The sequence below is a fragment of the Anthonomus grandis genome, chromosome 2, assembly GCF_022605725.1.
Source record: "Anthonomus grandis grandis chromosome 2, icAntGran1.3, whole genome shotgun sequence".
Lineage (NCBI taxonomy): Eukaryota > Metazoa > Arthropoda > Insecta > Coleoptera > Curculionidae > Anthonomus > Anthonomus grandis.
The window spans coordinates 16,882,374-16,904,039 of NC_065547.1; the positions used below are offsets into that span (position 1 = coordinate 16,882,374).

The window sequence follows — 21,666 nt, forward strand, 5'->3', positions numbered from 1 at the left end:
CTACTTTAAGTCCTTCAGACCAGAGAGCCTTATTGGTTTCTCTAAGGCCGTTGGGCTCTGGTAACCCCCGGTGGCATATTCATATTCTGCCAACGCTAAGCTCGTTCGGCTTGATTCGTTTTAGCGTAGGCAATAAATACACGCGGAACCAGCACGATGGCATTTTACATAACGGACAAAAATTTATTATCTCGTAATTAAAAAATATTTCGGAAACTTCCACGAATACGTATATAATAATTTTTAATTACGCATCTTTTAGCATTAAAATATATAATACAGTGTAACTTATAAGGCAAATATGGAATATTTTTGGATTATTCAATAACGAATTTGTTACTTACTTTATGCATACTAGGTACGTTTGAAAGTTTTTATATAAACTGTGTTTTACATAAAACTTCAAGTTTTGCGCAGGAATATATTTTATAATACACCTAATATACGCTAAAAAGATTGAGTTACATATCTATAAAAAGTATTAACTTAGATCTTTAGTTTTCTACATAAACATATTTTAAGCCTTACATAAGTTGAACTAAATAATACAGACTATGTAGACAAGGCAAGACATTGTAGTATAGGAATTTTTACTGCGATATTTTAGCTCATATTTTAATTTAAAAAAAAATAACAGAACCATAAAATGCTTTATTTTTAAAATTTATTTCCACCTAAACCGATATTGCTCGCAACACATTTCTGAAGAGCATGAGGGGCTTTATTTTTTTTTGCCCAAAGTTTCTACTTTTCTTCCTGCTGTTAAGTTTCTACGTCCGGTCATTGCGGATTTCCTTCGGGACACGGATGTTAGTTGGACTAAAATTTTTTTACCCTTACGTAAAACATGTGTTTTACGTTTCGAAAGGGCACCTTTATATTTAAATGAAGTGTACAGTCCAGACATTAGAGCTGTGGAACTATGGGCATGCGTTTCAGAATTACTCAAAAATGCATTAACAGCAGGATAAAAACCAGTCGGATCGTCTTCTAAATAATGCATTATTCGATTGCTCAATATTTCCCACTTTTGTCTAAGATGTTCGAGATCATTTGATGGTGTATTTATTTGAATTCTGGAGTTTTCTAGTATGTTTTCACTGTCAATTTCTTCTAATGTTTTATTATTTGTTTCTGTATGTGAGGTCTTATGAGTACTAGTTTGTTCAATATCAGATAATTTTAACGGGGCAAATGTTTCTGCCAACGGTTTTGTGCCAGTTGCAATTTCATATATTTGTTTTCTAGTAGCAAGTGTCAAAATATTTGCAACATCCACTATATGAAATTGTTTTATTATAGCCGATTGGTGCTTACACAGTTTTCCTGAGCATCCTTGCGGACAAGAATAAATACCAGATATTATATCAACAAAGTAGGCTTCTGACGAATCTGAACTACTTTTGACGTGGTATTCGCTACTAGAAAGCTGTTCTATTTTATCTAAAGAAACATTTTTCTCATCTGGATAATAATGACGTAAGGTAGGTTTCCTTTCCCTATTTAAGACAATATCCAATAGTTTTTGTTTGTAATAAGACTCAAAATTGACAATAACAAAATCAGTTAACTGGTTTAAATTAAATGCCTTAGTTCTTTCCAGTGGGATGTCTTTAAAAATTCTGAACATAACTTCCACATAATTGTTGGTATCTGATCCACGAGTTATACATTTCTGTCTATAATTTAAACACCAGCTTTTGATTTTGTTATCTGCCAAATAATATTTGTTAATATAATTTAAGAATTGTGGATATTTACATTGCTCAAACATTATTTTTTTATTTAATTCAACGTCTTCTTCACTTTTAGATTCCAAAATATTTTTGAACATTTTATATATAAACCGCCTATCTGTCTTCTGAATATGATTATTTGCTGCTCCTAACCATTTCCAAACTGCTTTTAAAACATGAAAAGAACAAAGCAGCAGTTTTGATTTAGGCCAATAATGCTTCTTTAGCACATGTCTCTCAGTTAGATCATCGTCAGTCAGTATTACATTTGGAAAAATTTTCACGGGCATAATTCTATTAAGGTGGAAACTGCTAAATCAAATAATTCCTCTTTCTGCGAACTAGAAATAACACACCCTACTGGAATACCTTCTGCCGGAGATACAGTTGCAAAAAAATAAACCTTATGATTTTGCACGTCACAGTTGCCAGTTGCATCCACGAATAATATTTCAGACGACTGAATAAGATTATATGCAGCTCTTTGCATAATAGGTGTACACAAACAAACGGCATAGTGATTCCCAGATCTTACTATTTTAGACATGGTTGACTTATTATTATCTAAATTGCGCTCTAATGTATCTAGCATTCCTTCCCCAGTACGTTCACCATAGGTTTGTTCTCACAGCAGTAAGAAACCAGTTTTCGACAAATACACATGCGCAATAGAGTAAAATGCGTTCGCACCGGAACTTCTGATCGGTTTCAAATCAAAAGTTTGATGTTCTTACACAAATTCCTGATCGTCATCTGATAGTCAGACTTGTTTTCGGATTTATTTCAAGCAAAGTGTCAGAGCATTCGTGTAGCCAATCAACACCGATCTTCGGAATATGAACATAACCTCTAAATTGTTGTTTGTATTTTGTCGTGTTGTATAGTCCTTGATATTCGTTTTGAAAATTGTATTTTAAATTGTTGGATTAGTCTAAAAATAAACATTAAGGAAACAAGTGCTTTTGAATCGTCGGAATCGGAATCGGAATCAGAATTATGTTGATTCCTGTGTCTCAATTTAATAGAATAGAATTTCTCGAGCATTTTAGAGTAAGTCTTGAAGTAGCAAATAATCACACAATCTTAAACTATTAATAATATACAGCTATTTCAAGGTTGTAGTATAATTTTTGTTTTGTTTATGTTTTAGTAATTTTCCCATTTCTCACTGGCATAAAAAAGTGAGGTTATTTTTTTTCTCCACTCAACCCGTATTTGATGTTCACACAGACGGTTTCAAATCGATCAGAAGTTGTAATATTTTACACATGCGCATCAAGAATGGTTTGGAAACAGTTTTAAACTTGTAAGAGATTTGCAGTACGAACAAACCTCATAATTGTCTTTGAAATGCTTAGCTCACAAATTTAAAAAATCTGATTTAGTTGGACAAACGTATCTATCTAAAACATAACGTTCATATTTATCGCCTAGTTCTTCCATTTTAATAGCGATGAATGTGTGGTACGCAGATGCTGCTGAATGCCCCTTTTTTAAATAATTGTAAAATCTCTTCTTTGGTGGCTTGTCCGACTGGCCTTTTTATAAGAGCTTCTCCGCTACTTATAGTGTGGTTGTGATCAAAGTTAAGTGTAATGATACATGGCCAAAATTTTATATCCTCTGAATTTTGTGGTCTAGGCTTTTCAAGAACTACTTTCATTTTCGCACGACAGTTGATGTTACGAGACTTCTTCGTGGAGCGAGATTGTTTTACATTAAAGCGACAATTGTAGTATTTTCTTAAAATATTTTTTCTCGATTTTGCAACTGGTGTTTTTACAGTGGTGGTGCATCGCCAAGTAACTTTTGTTACCTCAATAAATTTGGTCACCCATTCCTGTAAAGAAATATCACCTACTATACTGCACCGCAAAAATAACAGGACACTCAACATTTTTCCAGAAGATACAATACAAACATGACCTAGTTTAAGTACTCATAACTCCTTTAATAATTAAGTTATTGAGTCGTTTGAAAAAGAAAATTATTGAAAAAAATTGCTGGCTATAACTTCAATTTCTGTGGTCCTTTGGTGTTGGACAGTATTTTCTACAAGATGTTTAAAAGTTTTGTCACATCTTTCGTAGGTGAATTCTTATGGACTCGCTTGCTCCAAAAAATTTAATCGCCATGTAGAAATCGCCAAAGGATCACAGAGATCATGAAATTATAGTCAGTCATTGATCGATTCAATAGCTTAATTTTTAAAGGAGTTATGGGTACTTAAACTAGGTCATGATTGTATTGTATCTTATAAAAAAAATTTGGGTGTCCGGTTAATTTTGCGGTGCAGTGTATATTTTCGTTGCATAAAAAAACCAAAAAATAGTTGTCAATTTCCATTCCAAAATGCAACTATAGATTTATATCTAAACCACTAACATCAAAACAGTGTGATGTTTATGATTCAAAAATATATTTATTATTTTTTTGAATTTTTAGTAACAAAATGATAATCTATAATCTAATAATTCTAAAAATGACCCTGTGTAAGCTACAGTGTAATTTTTTATATTTTCCTATAACCTTTGGAGTTTTTATTTAATAAAATATTAATGAATATTTAAGTCAAAAATTTGTGGGTTTCTTTTATAATTATCAGATAATTTTATTTATAAAAAAAATAAGCATCATAAAAACTAAAATAATAAATATTATTTATTAAAGCATTGGCAATTTTTAAAGGAAAATAGCTTGGAAATAGCACAACTAGCTAGGTCTCAGAGACAAATCTCGTTGTTAATGTTGCGGTCTAGCTAGTATCATATATCATTGAGACGGTATCATTGAGACCGACTCCGACGGTTTCATGGGCCTTGCAATGCGACAGTCTCAACTGGTTTCACTGTGAATGGCTGTGTAGCGCCACTGATCGTCAAAAAATAGTGACTTGGGAGCATTAAAAAACGACGCTTAGTTTATTTATTTATTTATTATTTATCAATTCTGTTGGTTATAAATAGGTACAAAATATTTAAAGATGGATGGAAACAAAGCATTTTGGGAAGAATTTATACAGATGTACCGAAGTTTTCCATGTTTATGGGATGTAAAATCGAAAAATCATGAGGACCGGATTTTACGCAATGCAGCATTGGAAGAATTGATCAAGAAGTGCAAAGAAGTTAATCCTTTGGCAACTAGGGATTATGTTACAAAAAAATCCATAACTTCCGATGTGGCTTTCGGCGAGAACTCAAGAAAATTAAAGCCTCGACAAGAACTGGATGCTCAGCGGACGACCGATATGTGCCAAGCTTATGGTATTTTGACATAATGAACTTTATCAAAGAAACCGAAGATCATAGGCAGGGTACCGAAAGCATTGAATCGCAGTCCGAAATAGATGAAACCGTTGAGACAGATAATGTAAGTATAAAAAAATCAAAGTTAGTTACTTCCATCGACCATTCTTTCTTGAAATGATGTGCGGCCTTCGTTGTTGAAGAAACTTTTATATGATTCACGAACTTCCCTGGCATTAAGATTTGATGGTTGTGGGATTTGCTGTAAGGGCATTAGGGCTCTGCCGACATCTCGCCACTGACCTGGTACTGCTACAGCATTCTCTATGTCTTCCGAATCAACATAAGATGGAGGTATATAATTATTGCCCGCATTGCGTCGTAAAAAATTGTGTAGTGTGCAAGCTGCCAGTACTATAGCATCCACATTTTTCACGTCAATCGCGACTGTAGTTAAAAAAACACGAAATCTTGAAGCCATAATGCCAAAAGCATTTTCTACAACGCGACGTGCTCGACTCAGTCTGTAATTAAATATTTTTTCTTCCCTTGTTATGTTCTTATCCGGATATGGCTATAAGATTTACCATAAGAGGAAATGCTTGATCACCAATAAATATATAAGGCAGTACATGATGTGCTTTACTGGATACAGTTGCATTTGGTAGATTCAAATTGTTATTAACAAGTTTCTTGTAAAAAGCTGTTTCGTGTAAAACCCCTCCATCAGAAACTCGTCCGTTGGTCCCCGCGTGTACGATCATAGATTCATACTTTGCATTTACAACTGCCATTAACACAATGCTGAATGTTCCTTTATAGTTGTAAAAGTATGATCCACTATGTGCAGGTTTCACTATTTGTATGTGCTTCCCATCTATTGCTCCGACGCAGTTATTAAATTGCCATAAAGTTTGGAAGTCCTGGGCAACTGATTTCCAGCTTTCTTCTGTAGATGGAAACTGAAAAAAGATAAAATAAATTAGATACACTTTTATTTACAAAAATAAATATGTATGATAAGTTAACTAAAATAATATAATAAACAAGCTTATTTTTATTATTTTCAGGAAGATAACAGCCAAATCGATGAGCATGCTGGTTCACCACCCCCAAGGTCTTGTAACAATTCGAACCGACCAACCTCTTCTCTTTCAAGTACGCCTTCAACTGCTTCAACAAAGTTTTCTTTGAAGCGGCAGAGAGATGAGCAAGAATTAAAAAAAAAGAACTTGTCAATCTGGCTCATCAAACTTTGACCAATATGGGCCGATCTGCAGGTGACAGACTACCTGAAGACATGTTTGATATAATTGGCAAAAAACTAGCCAATGACTTAAGAGGTATGAATGAACTAAAAATTCTTTGTTATTTTTACTGAAAAATTAATCAATGATGCGGTCTACTATGGGGTAAATTGGGGTTATTGAATGAATTTTGTTCAGTAAATGTTCCACGTTCACAACAATACCAAAATTACATGCCGCCCCCGTCTCAACGTGATTGTACCGAAAGGTTTGGAGTCGATCAGGCAAATCCGACTGATGGAGGAGGGCATCCAAACGTTCATGCAAATAATGATTTCCCAATTACGGAATTATCTCCATTTTTAACGTTCAATGCACCACCATAAATTTTATTCAGTATAATTAATTCTATTTAGAATTTTAATTTACTTTTAAAATAACTGTTTTAGTTTTAATTTTAATTTGGTACATGTACTTTTATTACATTTATTAAAAAGAAATATTTTATTAGAATTTGAATTTACTTTTAGAATTATTCTAGTTTTAGTTTATGCTTTGGTACTATATTATTCTTTTGTTAAAATAAAATAAAATTTACTTACGGTCATATATTCTTCCTTTAAACCTCTATAAATAGCCCAACACGTTTCAGAAATAATCTTCCCTAACAACTGAGGTGATATTGCACAAGAGAACTTCAAGTCTTCGTAATTGCGCCCAGTAGCTAAATATCGGAGTGTGGCTATCAGGCGTTCTTCAGCAGACACGGCCTCCCTCATTAGAGTATTTTGTTTTTCAATTGCAGGTCTAATTAGATCAAGTAAACGATTAAAACTAGATACGTCCATCCTCAGATAATTTAGAAAGCCCCCTTTTTCATTTTGTTGCAGTTCGCGTATCAAATTCATGTGTGAATAAATTTTTCTTTGTGTTAGCCATTTCCTTGACCATTTTTTTCTGGGCCTTTTCTTTTTCTCTTCATCCCCATCAATTACTATAGTAACTGATATACCAATGGCACAGATTTGCTCACTGGTAAGCTGATTGTAGCACGACATTTTAAATAGAACTGATTTTTCAGTGGCAGTGCCATGAGATACCTTAAGTGTGTGTGAAGTTGTGTGATGCTGAGACCAATTTACGTGATACGCCGCCTCGCCGCATGCAGCGAGGTATGTCTCCCCGTGTATGCCCCGCTTAAGTGGCAACGATGGTACCATACAATCGACAATTTGTCAAACTCAGTGTTGCCAGGTCTGGGGAATTTTCCCCAGATCTGGGGATTTTTTATGCGGTTTGGGAAGTGGGGAAAACTTTTACAAAAGAAGGTATATCTGGGGATTTCTTAGCTACAATTCAAAACGATAATGTTAAATAGAAATAACATAAACATATAAAAAACATTAAAAAAAAATTAAACGAAAGGTGTAATAAATATGTTTTCAGTGCCTATGCATAATATTCGTTTCTAAAACTGCTTTACTTATTTTCTATCGCGTCGCGTCGGGGAATCACCGCGCCGATACCGGGGATTTTCTTGGTCAGAGTGAGACAAGCGAATGCAATTCCAGTTTGTATTATTTGTTTAACATTATTCATTATTCTAAAAATTAAAAAAAGTGCTTAAGTGCAGGTCTATGTTGTGCGGTAAAATATTATCGGTAAGTTAAATAATTTACAAAAATAGGGATTATGTTTTTTGGTTCTGGTAAGAAATAGCGGAATAGAATAAAATGAGTTTTGTTGATTTTAAGGCACATATTAGTATTCTTTGAACAATAATAAACAATTTTAGATGCGGAAAACACAGGTTTTATGCACAATTATTCCTATCAAACACAAAAATCAACAATTAATTACATTTCCATGCGTCCATGTTCTATACCGACGTTCGCATTCCGTATTAATAATTAAATAATCAGCTGTTTTACGCCAAGCTCAGTGCGACGTTGCCGTCTTTTGTCTAGTTATTTTTGAATGTTATGAAAATTATAATTTTACAATAATTACTTTCTTTATAGCATCGTCAGGGTGGGTTGGGTTGGGCCCTGGTTGGCATTTTCTCGTGATTTTAAAAAATTGCGAGAAAATCCATGTTATTAATTAATTTAGATAAAAAAATAACTGCCGAAATTTTGTCCGCGGATTTTAATATTTTGTATTTCTGGCAACACTGTAGAAAAACGTATGAGATTCAGTGCAGCCAACCTTAATTTTATTATAAAATGGCTGATTTTTTTACATTTTAATAATTAATTTCTTAAAAAATACTGCAAAATCCGCAACTTTTTCTTTTGAAATTTACTCCCTATAATGACTGCTTTCTGTTCCTATTTTTTTTTCTCCTATACGATAGTCGCTATTTCTTACCAGCCCCTGTTTTTTTAGTCATAACGTTGTTGGATCCTTTAAAAGTTGTTGGATTCCATCTTTGTTGGATCTTTTAAAATCAAAGAAACAATTGCTTTAAAATGTTTGTAGCTAATAGTTCTTAGGTTTAATATTGTTTATATTTTTTAGGCATTTTTTACAACATGTAAAAATTCCTGATTAAAAAAAATAAAAGGGCATCATCGCCATCTTTAAATACGCAACCGTCTACGCTGTCTACAAATACAAGGGAACACTTTCTGGCACCTGTATGTTCTTCAACTCCAGAACCAACTGCTTCTATAAGTACCAGTACCAGCATCCGCACATATACAGAAAAAACCATTTCATCTTCGACATCAGATGAAAATGAAGACAACATTCCAGCAAAGAGGATAAAGAAGTCATATGCTCATAAATATCGGCAGGAATGGGAGAAAAATGAAAATTTTAAAAGCTGGATTAGTGAAAGTAAGAAGGGTAGCAATTATTTTTTTTGGAAAATTTGTAATGCTGATTATATTGGAGGTTTGTCGGCTGTAAAAAAACATTATAACTCAAAAAAACATACATTTAACATGAAAACGTTATTTAAACAAAAAACTCTGACTCAAAGCTCATTTAAAATTTCAAACACTAATATTCTAAAACAAAATGAAATTAGAATTGCCGCTTTTGTTGCCGAACACAATCTTCCGATATCTATTTCAGACCATTTAACGGAACTTACAAAATCAATTTGCAATTCTGGTATTGAGCCAAAGCAGCTCAGTCAAATGACATGTAGTAGAACAAAATGCACGGCAATTATCAATAATGTTTTAGGAAAGTCTAATTTTGAAAATTTAATAGAAAAATTAAGGATTTTCAAATTTTCGCTTTTTAGTAGACGAGTCAACAGACATTTCGGCGGAAAAAAAATTAGCTATTGTTGTAAGAATTAATGAACATTTTATTGTTAGAGACGAGTTTTTAATGCTTATACCTGTTAGCGATACGACGGCCCAAAATTTATATAAAGTTATCACCGATTTTTTAAAAAAATATAATATTTTATATAAAAATAACATTGTAGGGTTTGGAGCGGATGGAGCTAATGCCATGATGGGGACCCATCACTCGTTAAAAACATTATTGCAACAAGATATTCCCGATTTATTCGTGATGAAATGTATTTGCCATTCACTGGCACTATGTGCCTGCTATGCTTCTAAAAAAATTCCTGATACAGTCGAAAAATTAATTCGTTGTGTTTTCTCTTATATGCAACACAGTTTTAAACGTCAATCAGAATTTAAAATGTTTCAGCAATTTTTAAACATAAAGCCGCATAAACTGCTACAATCATCACAAACAAGGTGGCTTTCTTTGCAGTCGGCAGTATTACGGGTTTTGGAACAGTATGAAGCACTAACAATGTATTTTCGCACTGAAGCTTTTGATGGGGTATCTAATGGAAGTGAAATTCACAATTTATTAGAAAACCCTATTAATAAATTATACCTGCAATTTTTGGAATATGTCTTACCAATTTTTAATGACATTAACTTGGAGTTTCAGTCAGAAAAACCAAAAATTCATTGTTTGTATCCTCGAATGGCTAATGCATTTAAATTATTGTTAAGTTTTTATATGAAACCAGACTATTTAAAAAATACTGATTTAAAATTATTACAGTACCGAAACCCGGAACACTTTGTTCCATTGGAAAATATTTATTTGGGTCCAAAAGTCTCTGCAACATTAAATGAAACCAATATTGCATATTCCGAAAAAAAACAATTAAGGATAAACTGTTTAAGCTTTTATACAGAAGCTGCACACCAAATTTATAAAAGATTTCCTTTTAATTCAAAGGAAGTTGAAATACTTAAATTGGCATCTTGCATTATTGATCCAAAAAAAATTGAATCGACTGAGAGTATTGGCCATTTAGGGTCAATGTTTCCAGGATCTATAGAGGATATTAATACTTTGGATCTTGAATTTAGAGCTTTAAAAACGTCGTCTGAGATTGACTTTACATTAGATCATATAGAATTTTGGAAAATTGTATGTAATACTAAGAAGGGAGATGGAACTTATTTGTTTAAAGAATTACCAAAAATAATCTCCATACTTCTTACATTACCACACAGTAGTGCCTGTGTTGAAAGACAATTTAGTGTAATAAATTTAAATAAAACTAAATTAAGGAACCGGTTATCCACTGAATCAATAAGTGGCATTTTGCATTCGAAAAGACTAATTTCGGATCAAAATTGCTATGATTTTAAAATTAATAATCAATTATTATGTAAACATAATATTACTATGTACAACCCTAGTGAATAAATACTAACTTTACTCTCTACTCTCTTACTGTTATCTTTCTATATATTATTTCTAGAATTTATGTTGTTTTTTGAACTGATATGTCTTTTTAAAATATTATTTGTATTATTATTACCCGTTTATATCATAAAAATATACACCTTTTTTTAAAAAAATATGTTTTATTTACAGCCATAAATTAAATAACAAAATAATATATCTGGGGAAAATCTGAGAACTTTTTGTCCTAAAATCTGGGGACAATTATTTTTTCGACCTGGCAACACTGTCAAACTAGTCATTTAACTCATTTAATTCAAAAGTGAGGTTAGGTTAGGTATTCACTCAATTTAAAATTTAAAATCTCTAAGCCACATTAAATTTTAAAATTAAATAAGTAACAACAAAATAAACTATAAAATCATTTTCGCTTTTAACCATGGCAGTCAATACACTTCTCTTCGATTTCTCCGTCGAGTCATCGATGGTGAAAACAGAATCGGCCTATGTCACCCTCGCCAAGAATATTGAAGAAGTCCTGAGGGAGTTTATTCAGGAATTGAAACTAGTCAACGAATTTAACCTCGCAGAAAGTTTTGTTAAAATATATACTTCCGTTAGAGCAGCCTTAGTTAATTTGAGAATATATGATAATGGTTTGATCACTTTGAATATTGAGTATTTCCGAAATGATGATTCCGAGCCCTTGGTCAGTTATCAGGTGAGAAATTGACCTTTTATTATTTTAACGTAGTATTTACGTAACAATGTCACGAGTTTATTAAAATTATTGTAACAATTGGCTTCAATTAACCTTGATTTAAATTAATGGGGAATTCTTAATTTAATATAAATGAATATTAATTGTTATTGTTTCAGCTAAGCAAACTTTTAGAACAAAGACTCTGCTTTGTAACAAACTCTTTCCGATCAAAAATGTTTCCACCTATTAAAAGAGGTACTCCTCTAGATGTTTATCTTTCTAGTTCAGGTTCGAATTGTTTTACCCCTATTTTATGTGTTTTCAGTAGTTCCTCAATTAGTTTTTATAATGCTGGTCTAATAGTAGAATGTTTTGGTTTTTTTATTGAGATGCGGCATAAATTACCAATTTTGACCAGCATTGTTTTAACAATTAAAAAAATATATTTTGCTTAAAGGCTCAGAAGTTTTGAACAGGTAATATTGAGTAAAGCTGTGTTATTATGCAAGAACATTGTAGCATTCATTACTATATAAGGTTTCACTTTCTGTTATTAAGTTCATACTGGTTTTTTATCATAAAGCCAAAATCAACCCAATTCTATATACTGCCCTTAGTTACATAATAAATCATCTAACATTAATACATTACAATAATTTGGTTGCTTTAGTCTCTTAGATCACAATTTTCTCCAATTTATATTTTCATGACAATTATATTCATCTATTTTATTTATCCCTGCATGTGTTCATTTCATTATTTTAGACCTGGTCCCAATTACAAAAAGAGCTTAGATTCAAAGTCCTGGCAATCAAAACCAGTCATATGAATCCTGCTATAGTTCGACAGAAAATCCCCAGAATGTTTCCTAGTTCAGGTAATGTTGCATGCCAATATTTTATTGTTTTTTTATGTTATTACATGTATAATAAGTTTGCTTTAAATATTCCTAATAGCACACATATAGCTCTGTATATTCCATGAAGATTTCTAAAAAAACATTCTAAAAACAGTCCCCTAGATTTGCTGATAAAAAATTAATCTTTCTTATAGATGAAAGAATTCTTGAATATGACATAGATGAACTGGTCTTTGAACAAATCACTCCATATCAAAAAGTGCAAATTCTCCATTCTAAAAGCATGGGCAATATGTTGGTATTGGATGATTTACAAAGTAAGTTAGAAAGTGTAAAAGTTGAATCAATTCTGAATTATAAATTGCTTTAGACCTGGCGGAATCGGATTTGATTTATACAGAAACATTGATGCAAAGGGGAAAGGAAAACTATGAGAGTAAAGAGGTTGTGATATTAGGTGAGTATGTATGTTTTATATACAGAAGTTTTCTTTGATGAAATTATCTAAAATCATAAAGGTTAGGTTTAGAGAAAGGTTGGTACCTTAGCACCCTACTTGAAAAACATGGATAATAAAAGTAATGCAATAAGCATAATTAAATTTAGAAAAATGCCTCTTATGTTCATAAATAAATTCATAACATAAAGGATTCCCAAATTGATTGTTTTTTAGGTAGGGTGAATGCGCCTGTTTTCGGCCGCTTAACGGTTTTTTGTCTTTAAAAATTGTGCAGCCCAACCGTCTTGACGAATATGTCAATCAAGTTTTGTTCTTGATGATATAATAGTATTTATTTAGTAATTGCTTTTTTTTTTAAAAATAAGTATAACTATGCCCAAAAATTTACAAATAACAGAAAAATACAAAATACGCACTTTTGCCGGTTTTCGGACACCCGGAATTGTTGTCGGCCAAAATTCTACCCGTTTTCGACCAATATGTTCTATTTTCGTCCACATGTCTTACCGTTTTTCGGCCATTGAGTTTTTTTACTTATAAGTTCTTATATTTTATAATAAAACTATTATTTATACCTATTTATTAGAAAAAAAAAACGGTTTTACTTAAATCTGTATATTATATTAATTAGATAATCTGATTGTCAAAAATAGATTTTTCTTATTTAGATGCTTTAAAAGTAATAGCTAATTATTAAGGGATTTTTAACATTAACCAAGCATCAATATAAAAATTTTACACATTAAAACAGTAACAAAAAATAAATAAATAAAAGCAACAAATTATACCTTAAAATGTAGCAGGAACTAAAATTGTTATTCCATGAATTTTTGGTAAAAAAGGAACAAAAAAATGAAGCTATAAAAGAGTGCAAGCAGAGAAACTAAGAGCAACAAAAACAAATATAATCTTTTGATGCTGATTCATGTACGTCATTCCAATAAACTCTGTGCATCGCAAGTGAAACCAATTTGTGCACTTATCACATCCAATGTTCTTTTCATCGTCTATTTCTGTATCGCTCACTAAATCTTCATTACAAGTAATACATTTTGTTTTTTCCTTCCTTTCAACCCCTTCGTAAGTGCTGTCTTGAACATTGTCTGCCTTTTTAACATTTCTTTTATTGTATCTTTGTCTGGCGATCGTTCTAACATTGATTTTCTTTTTTTCTGTTAATCGAAGTTTTTGGGCAGACATTCTATTCTGTTTTCTTTTTTCAATTTCCTCTGCCTTTTTTCTTTTAACACTATCCTTTTTCTCGTAATGTCTTCTCCATGCTACAGACGAAATAGCGCTTGGTAATTTTTCATTGCTGCTGACTTTCTTTTTATATGTCACAGGTTCTGGTTACATCAAATGACGAAGAAACGAGCCTTGATTTTGATCATGATATTGGTTAGTTTCTAAAAGAGATTCTTATATTAATTCTTCACTAGATTGGTGTTGCAAAACTGTTTCCTTTTCAGCGTGAGACGTTGGTACTGTTTCCGGTGTTACCTCCCGGGACGTTTAGGTCGGTATCTAATACAAAAGTATATTAAATAACAATAAGAATAGTAATAAGTAATAGTAGCAAGCTTTTTACAAACCTGTTTTATTTTCATCATACAAAGTTGATGATGATGTTTCAGTAAAAGTCTCCCCTGATTCTTCTACGTTGAGCTCGGTTTTTGTGTTCGTTTCATTATGAGAACATGATGTTTCAGGTGTAATCTCCCAAGGTTCTACGTTAAGCTTAGTATCTAATAAGACAGAAAAAAGAATATAACGTAATAATACAAAAAGTAGCTTTTCACAAACCTGTGTCCTTTTCATTATGATAGGAAGTTGATGAAAGTATCTCAGGTATCACCTGCTGATGAGACTTTATATTGAACTCTGTATCTGTTTCCTCATCAGAAGTTTTTTCAGGCATGACATCCCTGGGTTTGACGTAGAACTCTTTATCTTTATCGCCTATGGGCATACAGATAATATTCTGTACAGGAATGATGTCAATATTATCCATGTTAACATATGTTCCAGTTATATTATCTGGAACGACGTCTGTAATATGAGGAAGAGGGTCTTGTAATGTTTGTTGGTGAGTCACAACAATGTCATTCGGCAGGGTCACATCTGTAGAAGGAATACTTAGCACCAGAATTTTAATCTCTTCCATAATTACATCAACGTTAATACCGTAACTAACTAATTTTTCGAGAATTGCTTCCAAAACCTGTTTGGAACCTTTAATATTGTCGGAAGATAGTGATGGTTCTACTAAATCCTGCGTAGTTCTATCAGTATTGTGATTCTCCAAAGGGTTTCTTACACACTTGGTGTAATCAACATTGTTCGGGTTTAACGGAAAAAGGCCACACTTGCGGAAACCATTGATGATATACTGGGTCATATTAATATTATTAAGACATTCCTTAAAGATTTGGCAGAAATTTAATTTTGTTATTGAAGAATTAATATTTTTATTCGATTTTGCCACTTTCTGACCGTAGTTTTCCACTCTGTCTTCATGGGCTTAAAGACGCTGACATCTGCGGGTTGCAAGATGTGTGTGGTATTGGGTGGAAGCCCATAAAGTATGATGTCATTTTGCTCACAGAATTCACTGAGAGCCATGGTCATATGGGATCGGTGACCATCTATAAAAAGGATGATAGGCTTTTTTATCTCATTTTCTAATAACTATTTGGAAAAGTCGTTTGCTATGTACTCATAGAACACGTCCGATTTCATCCATCCTGAATCGGATCGACCCAATACCCAGTTTTTTGGCATAGTTTCTACTAACTGCCTGGGTGGCCTTAGGTAAGGGAATACTATTAAAGGCGGACAAAGATTCCCGATTGCACTGAAAACGATTAGTACCGAAAGGTTTTCTTTTTCTTGTTTTTTTTTAATTTGGTAGGGATTTTTCCAACCTCTTGCTGCCAAGACTTTGCCGGTCTTGGGGCACATAGAAAAACCCGATTCGACGCCGTTAAAAACACGACTTGGGTTGTCAACTATTTCTAAATAATTATGATCAGTTAAAAAATGCATGCATTAGTTCTCTAAACCACAACCTTATGGATTCCTCAGTAATTACAGCTCTTGCTTTGTTTATTGATTCGGCTTCCCGCAATGAAATTTCTGGGTAACGCCTTAAAAAATTAGCATACCATCGTTCACCAGGCTTGCCGTTTTTAAAAAGGTGTTGTTTTTTCAAATCCTTAATAATGCATTCGACGGTAGCCATGAGATCAGATTTTTTAATGGGAAAACCACATTTTACCATAGTTAAAATCCATTTAACAATTTTTTTTTCTACTGCGATAGATAGAAGTGGTTCCGGTCCAGTTTTTCTGGAAATTTTGGGAATTTTTCCTTTAAGATGATCTTGAATTGTACTTCTAGGAACTTCATATCGTCTACTTGCTTCCCTAACTTTTAAATTATTTTCGCGTATTTCGCGTAGAGCCATATTCAAGTTTTATTCAGAATACTTAAAGAAACATCTTTTCTGTTTAACTACGCGACCTTCACGAACTTTCTTTTTATTTCCCGCTTTCTTGCCACTATTTTCCATCTGTAATAAAAGAATTGCTTACAAAAATTTAAAAGAATAGGCCCTTTAAACATTTTTTAGTACTTAATTCAACGATAATTATTGACTCGGCCGAAAACCGGATCATTATCGACCTGTTTTCGGCATGTCTTTTACCCAAGCATATATACATTTATATTATAGAAAAAAATGGCCGAGAACTGGCTATTAGTTTGAGATAATGCTACAAAATAATGTGTTAGAGAGAGCGATAGTCATAGCGGAACTGTATAGATAGAGAGAGACAAAAAACATTGGAATGATATAACCGGATTTCGGCCATCCTGGCCGAGAACCGGGTAAGATGGAAATTATTTCATCCGATTACCGGCCACCTAACTTAACTATTATAAAAATTAAAAATTAACCTTTTTATAGTAAAAACTTCTAGATTAAATCCTAATAAAATCATATTGGAAAAAGTTTCAGCATTAGATAATATCTAAAGAAGATACTTACTATTTTCTGCCACCGATACACTACTTGTTTGCTTAAATTCACGCACAATTTTTTACTCGCCAATTTCGCGCTATTTTGAACTGTCACTAATAGTACTTTAAACATCCGCTAGGCTCTTAGAAATATAATATAGGGCTGGGATGCTTAGTCGAAAACTAGTTTGTTATCATACCTAATATCTGAAATTAGCCTTATTTGTTGCAAATTTATTAAGAAATGGCCGAAAAATGGTTGTGGCCGGCTAACCGGCACAATCACCCTATTGTTTTACAAATGATTGAAGAGCATTTTCCACTTACCACAAAAATTGTACATACTATAAGTAAACACAAAAAATGGTTCTCAAGGGAACTTAGGTCTATCAGAGCCACTCTTCAGTTTTTTATTCAGTCAAACAGTAATCCACATGTGGATTGAACATTATTAAAAACCTTAGAAATCAGTTTAAAATAGCAAAGCTAAAAGAACAACAAAAATATGTGGACATTAAAATTATTACTGCCAACAGAAAATCAAAAGAAATTTGGAAAATAATAAAATTTTATAAATCGAATGACACTAAATGATTTTAGTAACTTTTTTACATATTCTCCATTAAAATAACAAAAATCATAAATTTTAATAAAAGATGGTGGAAATGGCTACACAAAAAATTAATTGTTTTTCTATCTTTCTTGCTCTTTTTGTTGAGCCAGAGGTATATTTAATTAATAGTGTATCAAACTGTAGAACATATATATTTGGCCTAAATAATAAATTTATAAAAGCAATAATAAGGCTTGGTACCTGCAGTAGCCATCCTTATCAATGATTTTCCCTCAAAACTTAAGACTTGAGAGATTTGCCCTTTATTTAAAAAAAGAGACCTAATAAAAAATATAATTATCATCCAATATCAGTTGCTTGTATTCTTCTTCGGTTCTATCCAAAATAATTTAATTTGCATTCTTTCAAAGAATAATAGATTTTATTGCCAAAAATTATTTACTTTTAGCTTCTGATTTTGGCTGATTTACATTTGTATAACACTAAGACAAAGTCTTTAATTGTTTAACCTTAACATTATTTAACTAAAACACACAATATTTGTGTAATTACTTTTATTAAATTCTATAATTATCTTCCAGGCAGCATTAAGTTTATGCAGTTAAGAAAATTTAATATAAGGATAAAGAACATATTAATTTTTTTTTGTCCTTATACATTACAAGAATTTTTGGATAGGTTTTAAAGAAATAGTTTTATTTGGACCTATCTTCCAATGTTCATTGTGTTTATATTTTTCTTATTGGCTGAAATTTCAATGTTTTGGCCGGTTAAATTATGTTCTATTTTTTTTTTTGTGACACTGTGCAGTTGTAATTGAAGTAAATAAAAGTTTTTTGATCTGATTTCAGCGCTAATTTGTCATAGGAAAATATCTTAAAGGAAGGGGAGAGTATTTATTCAACTTCATTAATTTAATGGAAAAAGTCCTAATTACTGTATGAAAATAAACTATTTGTAGTATAACAAACCCAGGTTCGTCCATAAAGAATGGATGAGATTAGTTTTTTTTTATTTAAGAAATAAGTTAAATAAGAAAAGATCGAACGAGAAAAAAATAAATAAATAGGAAACCAATACCCTCCCTACATTGTGTTTTGTAACAGAATCACTCTTTTACTTACCTCGGATGCGCTTGACAAGACAAAATTAGGGAAATTTGAATTATTAGGATGGTATTAAAGAAAATGCAGTCTTGATAATACACCTACTTAGTTTATTTAGGTAAAAAAATAATACCGTACTCAGCCTGGAATTCACGAGGGGAAAGAGCACGACAGAGAAACCCTCGATCTCAATTTCCTAAAAATCGAATCATGCTGAGTAATAAGTTCTGCCTTCGGTTACAAAAAAATAGATAATTTATTTACTGTTCCTTTCTAATTCCTCATACATACTATTCATTTAAAACTGAAGAGAGTTGGGTTAGTTATCCAGTCATCACTAGAAGGTACTGAGGTCCCATACGGGAGGCTACCCAGCTATGAGTTGAATAGTTGAGTCAATATTCTAGGTATTATCACAGATAGACGGACAAATTCGCGAAACATATATTTATTTGTGGCATGATTTACGTCTGAATATTCACCCAGTCAGGGTCAAAATGTTAGTTAGATTCAGCAAGGCTCTAGCTTACTTTTGAAACACACAAATAATTAAAAAAAACTAATTTCGAAAATATACCTAAAAATTCAGTAAATAAATTATCTCAGTCGCTCACTTTAAATATTAATTTTCTCTTCAGCATGAAACAATTTTAGATAAATACATGCATAAATTATTTCCTTCTATTCACGCAAAATATTAAATTTATAAACATTGATAAAAATATATTTACACATTGCCAATTAAAAAAAAACAAACTAATAAGTTTTAAATTTACTAACCTGTAGAAAATCTTTAGAAAACCACTTCAACACAAATTAAATACGATTCCATTAATTATTTTTTTAAAGTAGTACCACAGATGTAAATAGCTCCGCACGGAGAGCTAGTATCCTCGATGGCTGGGTTTTACTTTCTCCCGTTCCCTCGTCTCGCGACCAAAACATCTCCGGAAAGCAACGCCCAGAAATGCTAACACAAACAACCCTCGGCGCATGAATAGGGCTATCGTTATACAATCAAAAAAATTAAAAAAGATTTTCGACAAAAGACGACGCGAAATGCTGAATCCCAAATCCAAACGAATATAACATACTACGCATATAATTTAAAAATAGGTGGTTTTCTTCATATTTTGGGGTAGATATAAAAATAGAATCTTTTGATCCACTCATAGGATAATAAACTATATTTTTATAAAGAATGAAAGGTCTGTAATTCTGTTTGTATTATTAATGTATCTTATTTCATAGGTGGTGGTGATGGTGCCTTATTATATGAACTCCTAAAAGAAAAACCTAAAGAAGTAGTCATGTTAGAAATAGATGATGTTGTAATGAAAGCCTGCTCTAAACACATGAGATCTGTATGTGGTGACGTACTTGACAAACTTGAAGGACCAAATTACAAAGTAAACATTTCAAAAAATAAATAAAACTTTGCATTTAAAATGCCATAATTGTAGATAATTGTTGGAGACTGTATGGTTACCTTGGAGCAGTATATTAAAGAAGGAAGGAAGTTCGACTACATTTTCGGCGATTTGACCGATATCCCCATAGAAGAAAACGAGTCTCCTGAACTGTGGTCTTTTATTATAAAAATAATGAAGATGAGCTTCAAGGTGCTAAAGCCTGATGGGAAGTTTATGACGCACGTAAGTTAAATGGGAAATTCAAAGAAAGGCAATATTAAATGTTTATTCTATAGGTTACTGGAACCTGTTCGCCACAAGCCATCGAAGCTTACAAGCAAAAACTATTGAAATTCAACCCGCCCTTAAAGTTTACAACTGATAAAGCCTTCGTGCCTTCGTTTTTGGAAGAGTGGGTGTTTTGCCAAATCAGTTTGGTAGACCTATCGACAGCCAAAGAATAATCACTTGCAATCGTTTTTCTCCAGGAAGTCCGGGATTTTCAGTAGTGGTGGGAAGATATTTTTTTGGTCTTTTTTGGAATTTTTAGTATCGCCGTTTTTAACTACTCTCATTATTCAGTTTTATTTTTAAGAGTATTCTTTGTTATATTAAGCCAGTATTCAGTTATTTTGTTTTTAAGCCTGTAAGTACCAAACTTTTGTTAATTTCTTTAATGTTTAGTATTACTATTCTAAGCAACGATATTTTTTCAACGAAAAGTTCAAAATGAACTTTCAGGAATCTCTAATTGATAACTTAAAGTTATATTCCCAGTAGTAAAGGTGCTGATAACTAAATGTATTTTAGTTCCTATTACTAACAGTATATTACCAACCCAACTTTAAGATTAGTACATATTAGGTATGTTCAGTGTTTAATTAAAATGTTTTGAAAATATTTTTGTTTTGAAAATATGTTTACCTTTTTCAACTTTTAAATGGACAGCTTTAAAATTCTCGCCATTTGAAAGTAATTTTTTTCATCTTTCAGGATTTTTTTCTCACGTTCCAGACTGTTGGATTTAATTTCAATGTTAAGCCAAGAAGTGATTTTAAGTTACCTCTAGGTATCGAATTATTTTTTATTTCCTTGAAGCATGTTGGTAACCTTTTTATTTTATTCCATGCTTGGGAACCCATTTTTTACGCCTTAGCGGCTTTTGCAACATTTTTTTGTGTTATATATACTCGATCTTACTTTCTACAGTTTTAAACTATTTTCTTAACCGATTTTCTTCTAATTTTGTTATTTTTAGATCTTCCAGACGTTAAAAACCATTTTTTTTCAGAATGTGTTCCAAGACTATGACGTAATTGACGTATTATTCTTTCAGGAATATGAAATAGATTTTTATGATTTCCAGACTTTTAGTGTAAATTTTGTTGTTTTTCAGGTATTAAAACTTCAATTTTACTTCCAAAATTTTACGTTACGTTAACATAGAAAGTAAAAATATAAATAATCAAAGCCAGTACACAAATCTATCCTATCAAATTCCACACAAGACATGCATAATTCAAAAGTAAATGTATATTACCTTAGTAATATACTAAATGTATTATAAATATTATACACACTGAAAAAAAAATTAATTGGTCTAAAAAACGTCTTGGAG

General features: G+C 32.0%; 1 protein-coding gene across 2 annotated transcripts; it reads left to right on the forward strand.

Annotated features, from left to right (window-relative positions):
* The first annotated feature begins 11,214 nt into the window (after positions 1-11,214).
* LOC126750588 (spermine synthase) lies at positions 11,215-20,948 on the forward strand. 2 transcript variants are annotated; one of them, XM_050460236.1, is made up of 7 exons: positions 11,215-11,635; positions 11,794-11,905; positions 12,671-12,793; positions 12,847-12,933; positions 19,888-20,045; positions 20,100-20,291; positions 20,345-20,948. In XM_050460236.1, the coding sequence occupies exons 1-7, from the start codon at positions 11,354-11,356 to the stop codon at positions 20,510-20,512; spliced, it is 1,122 nt and encodes a 373-aa protein (XP_050316193.1). In that variant the 5' UTR covers positions 11,215-11,353; the 3' UTR covers positions 20,513-20,948. The 2 variants fall into 2 exon arrangements, with proteins under 2 accessions (XP_050316193.1, XP_050316192.1); XM_050460235.1 differs by lacking the exon at positions 11,794-11,905 and adding an exon at positions 12,383-12,494 and having other exon boundaries at positions 11,218-11,635.
* The last annotated feature ends 718 nt before the right edge of the window (positions 20,949-21,666 follow it).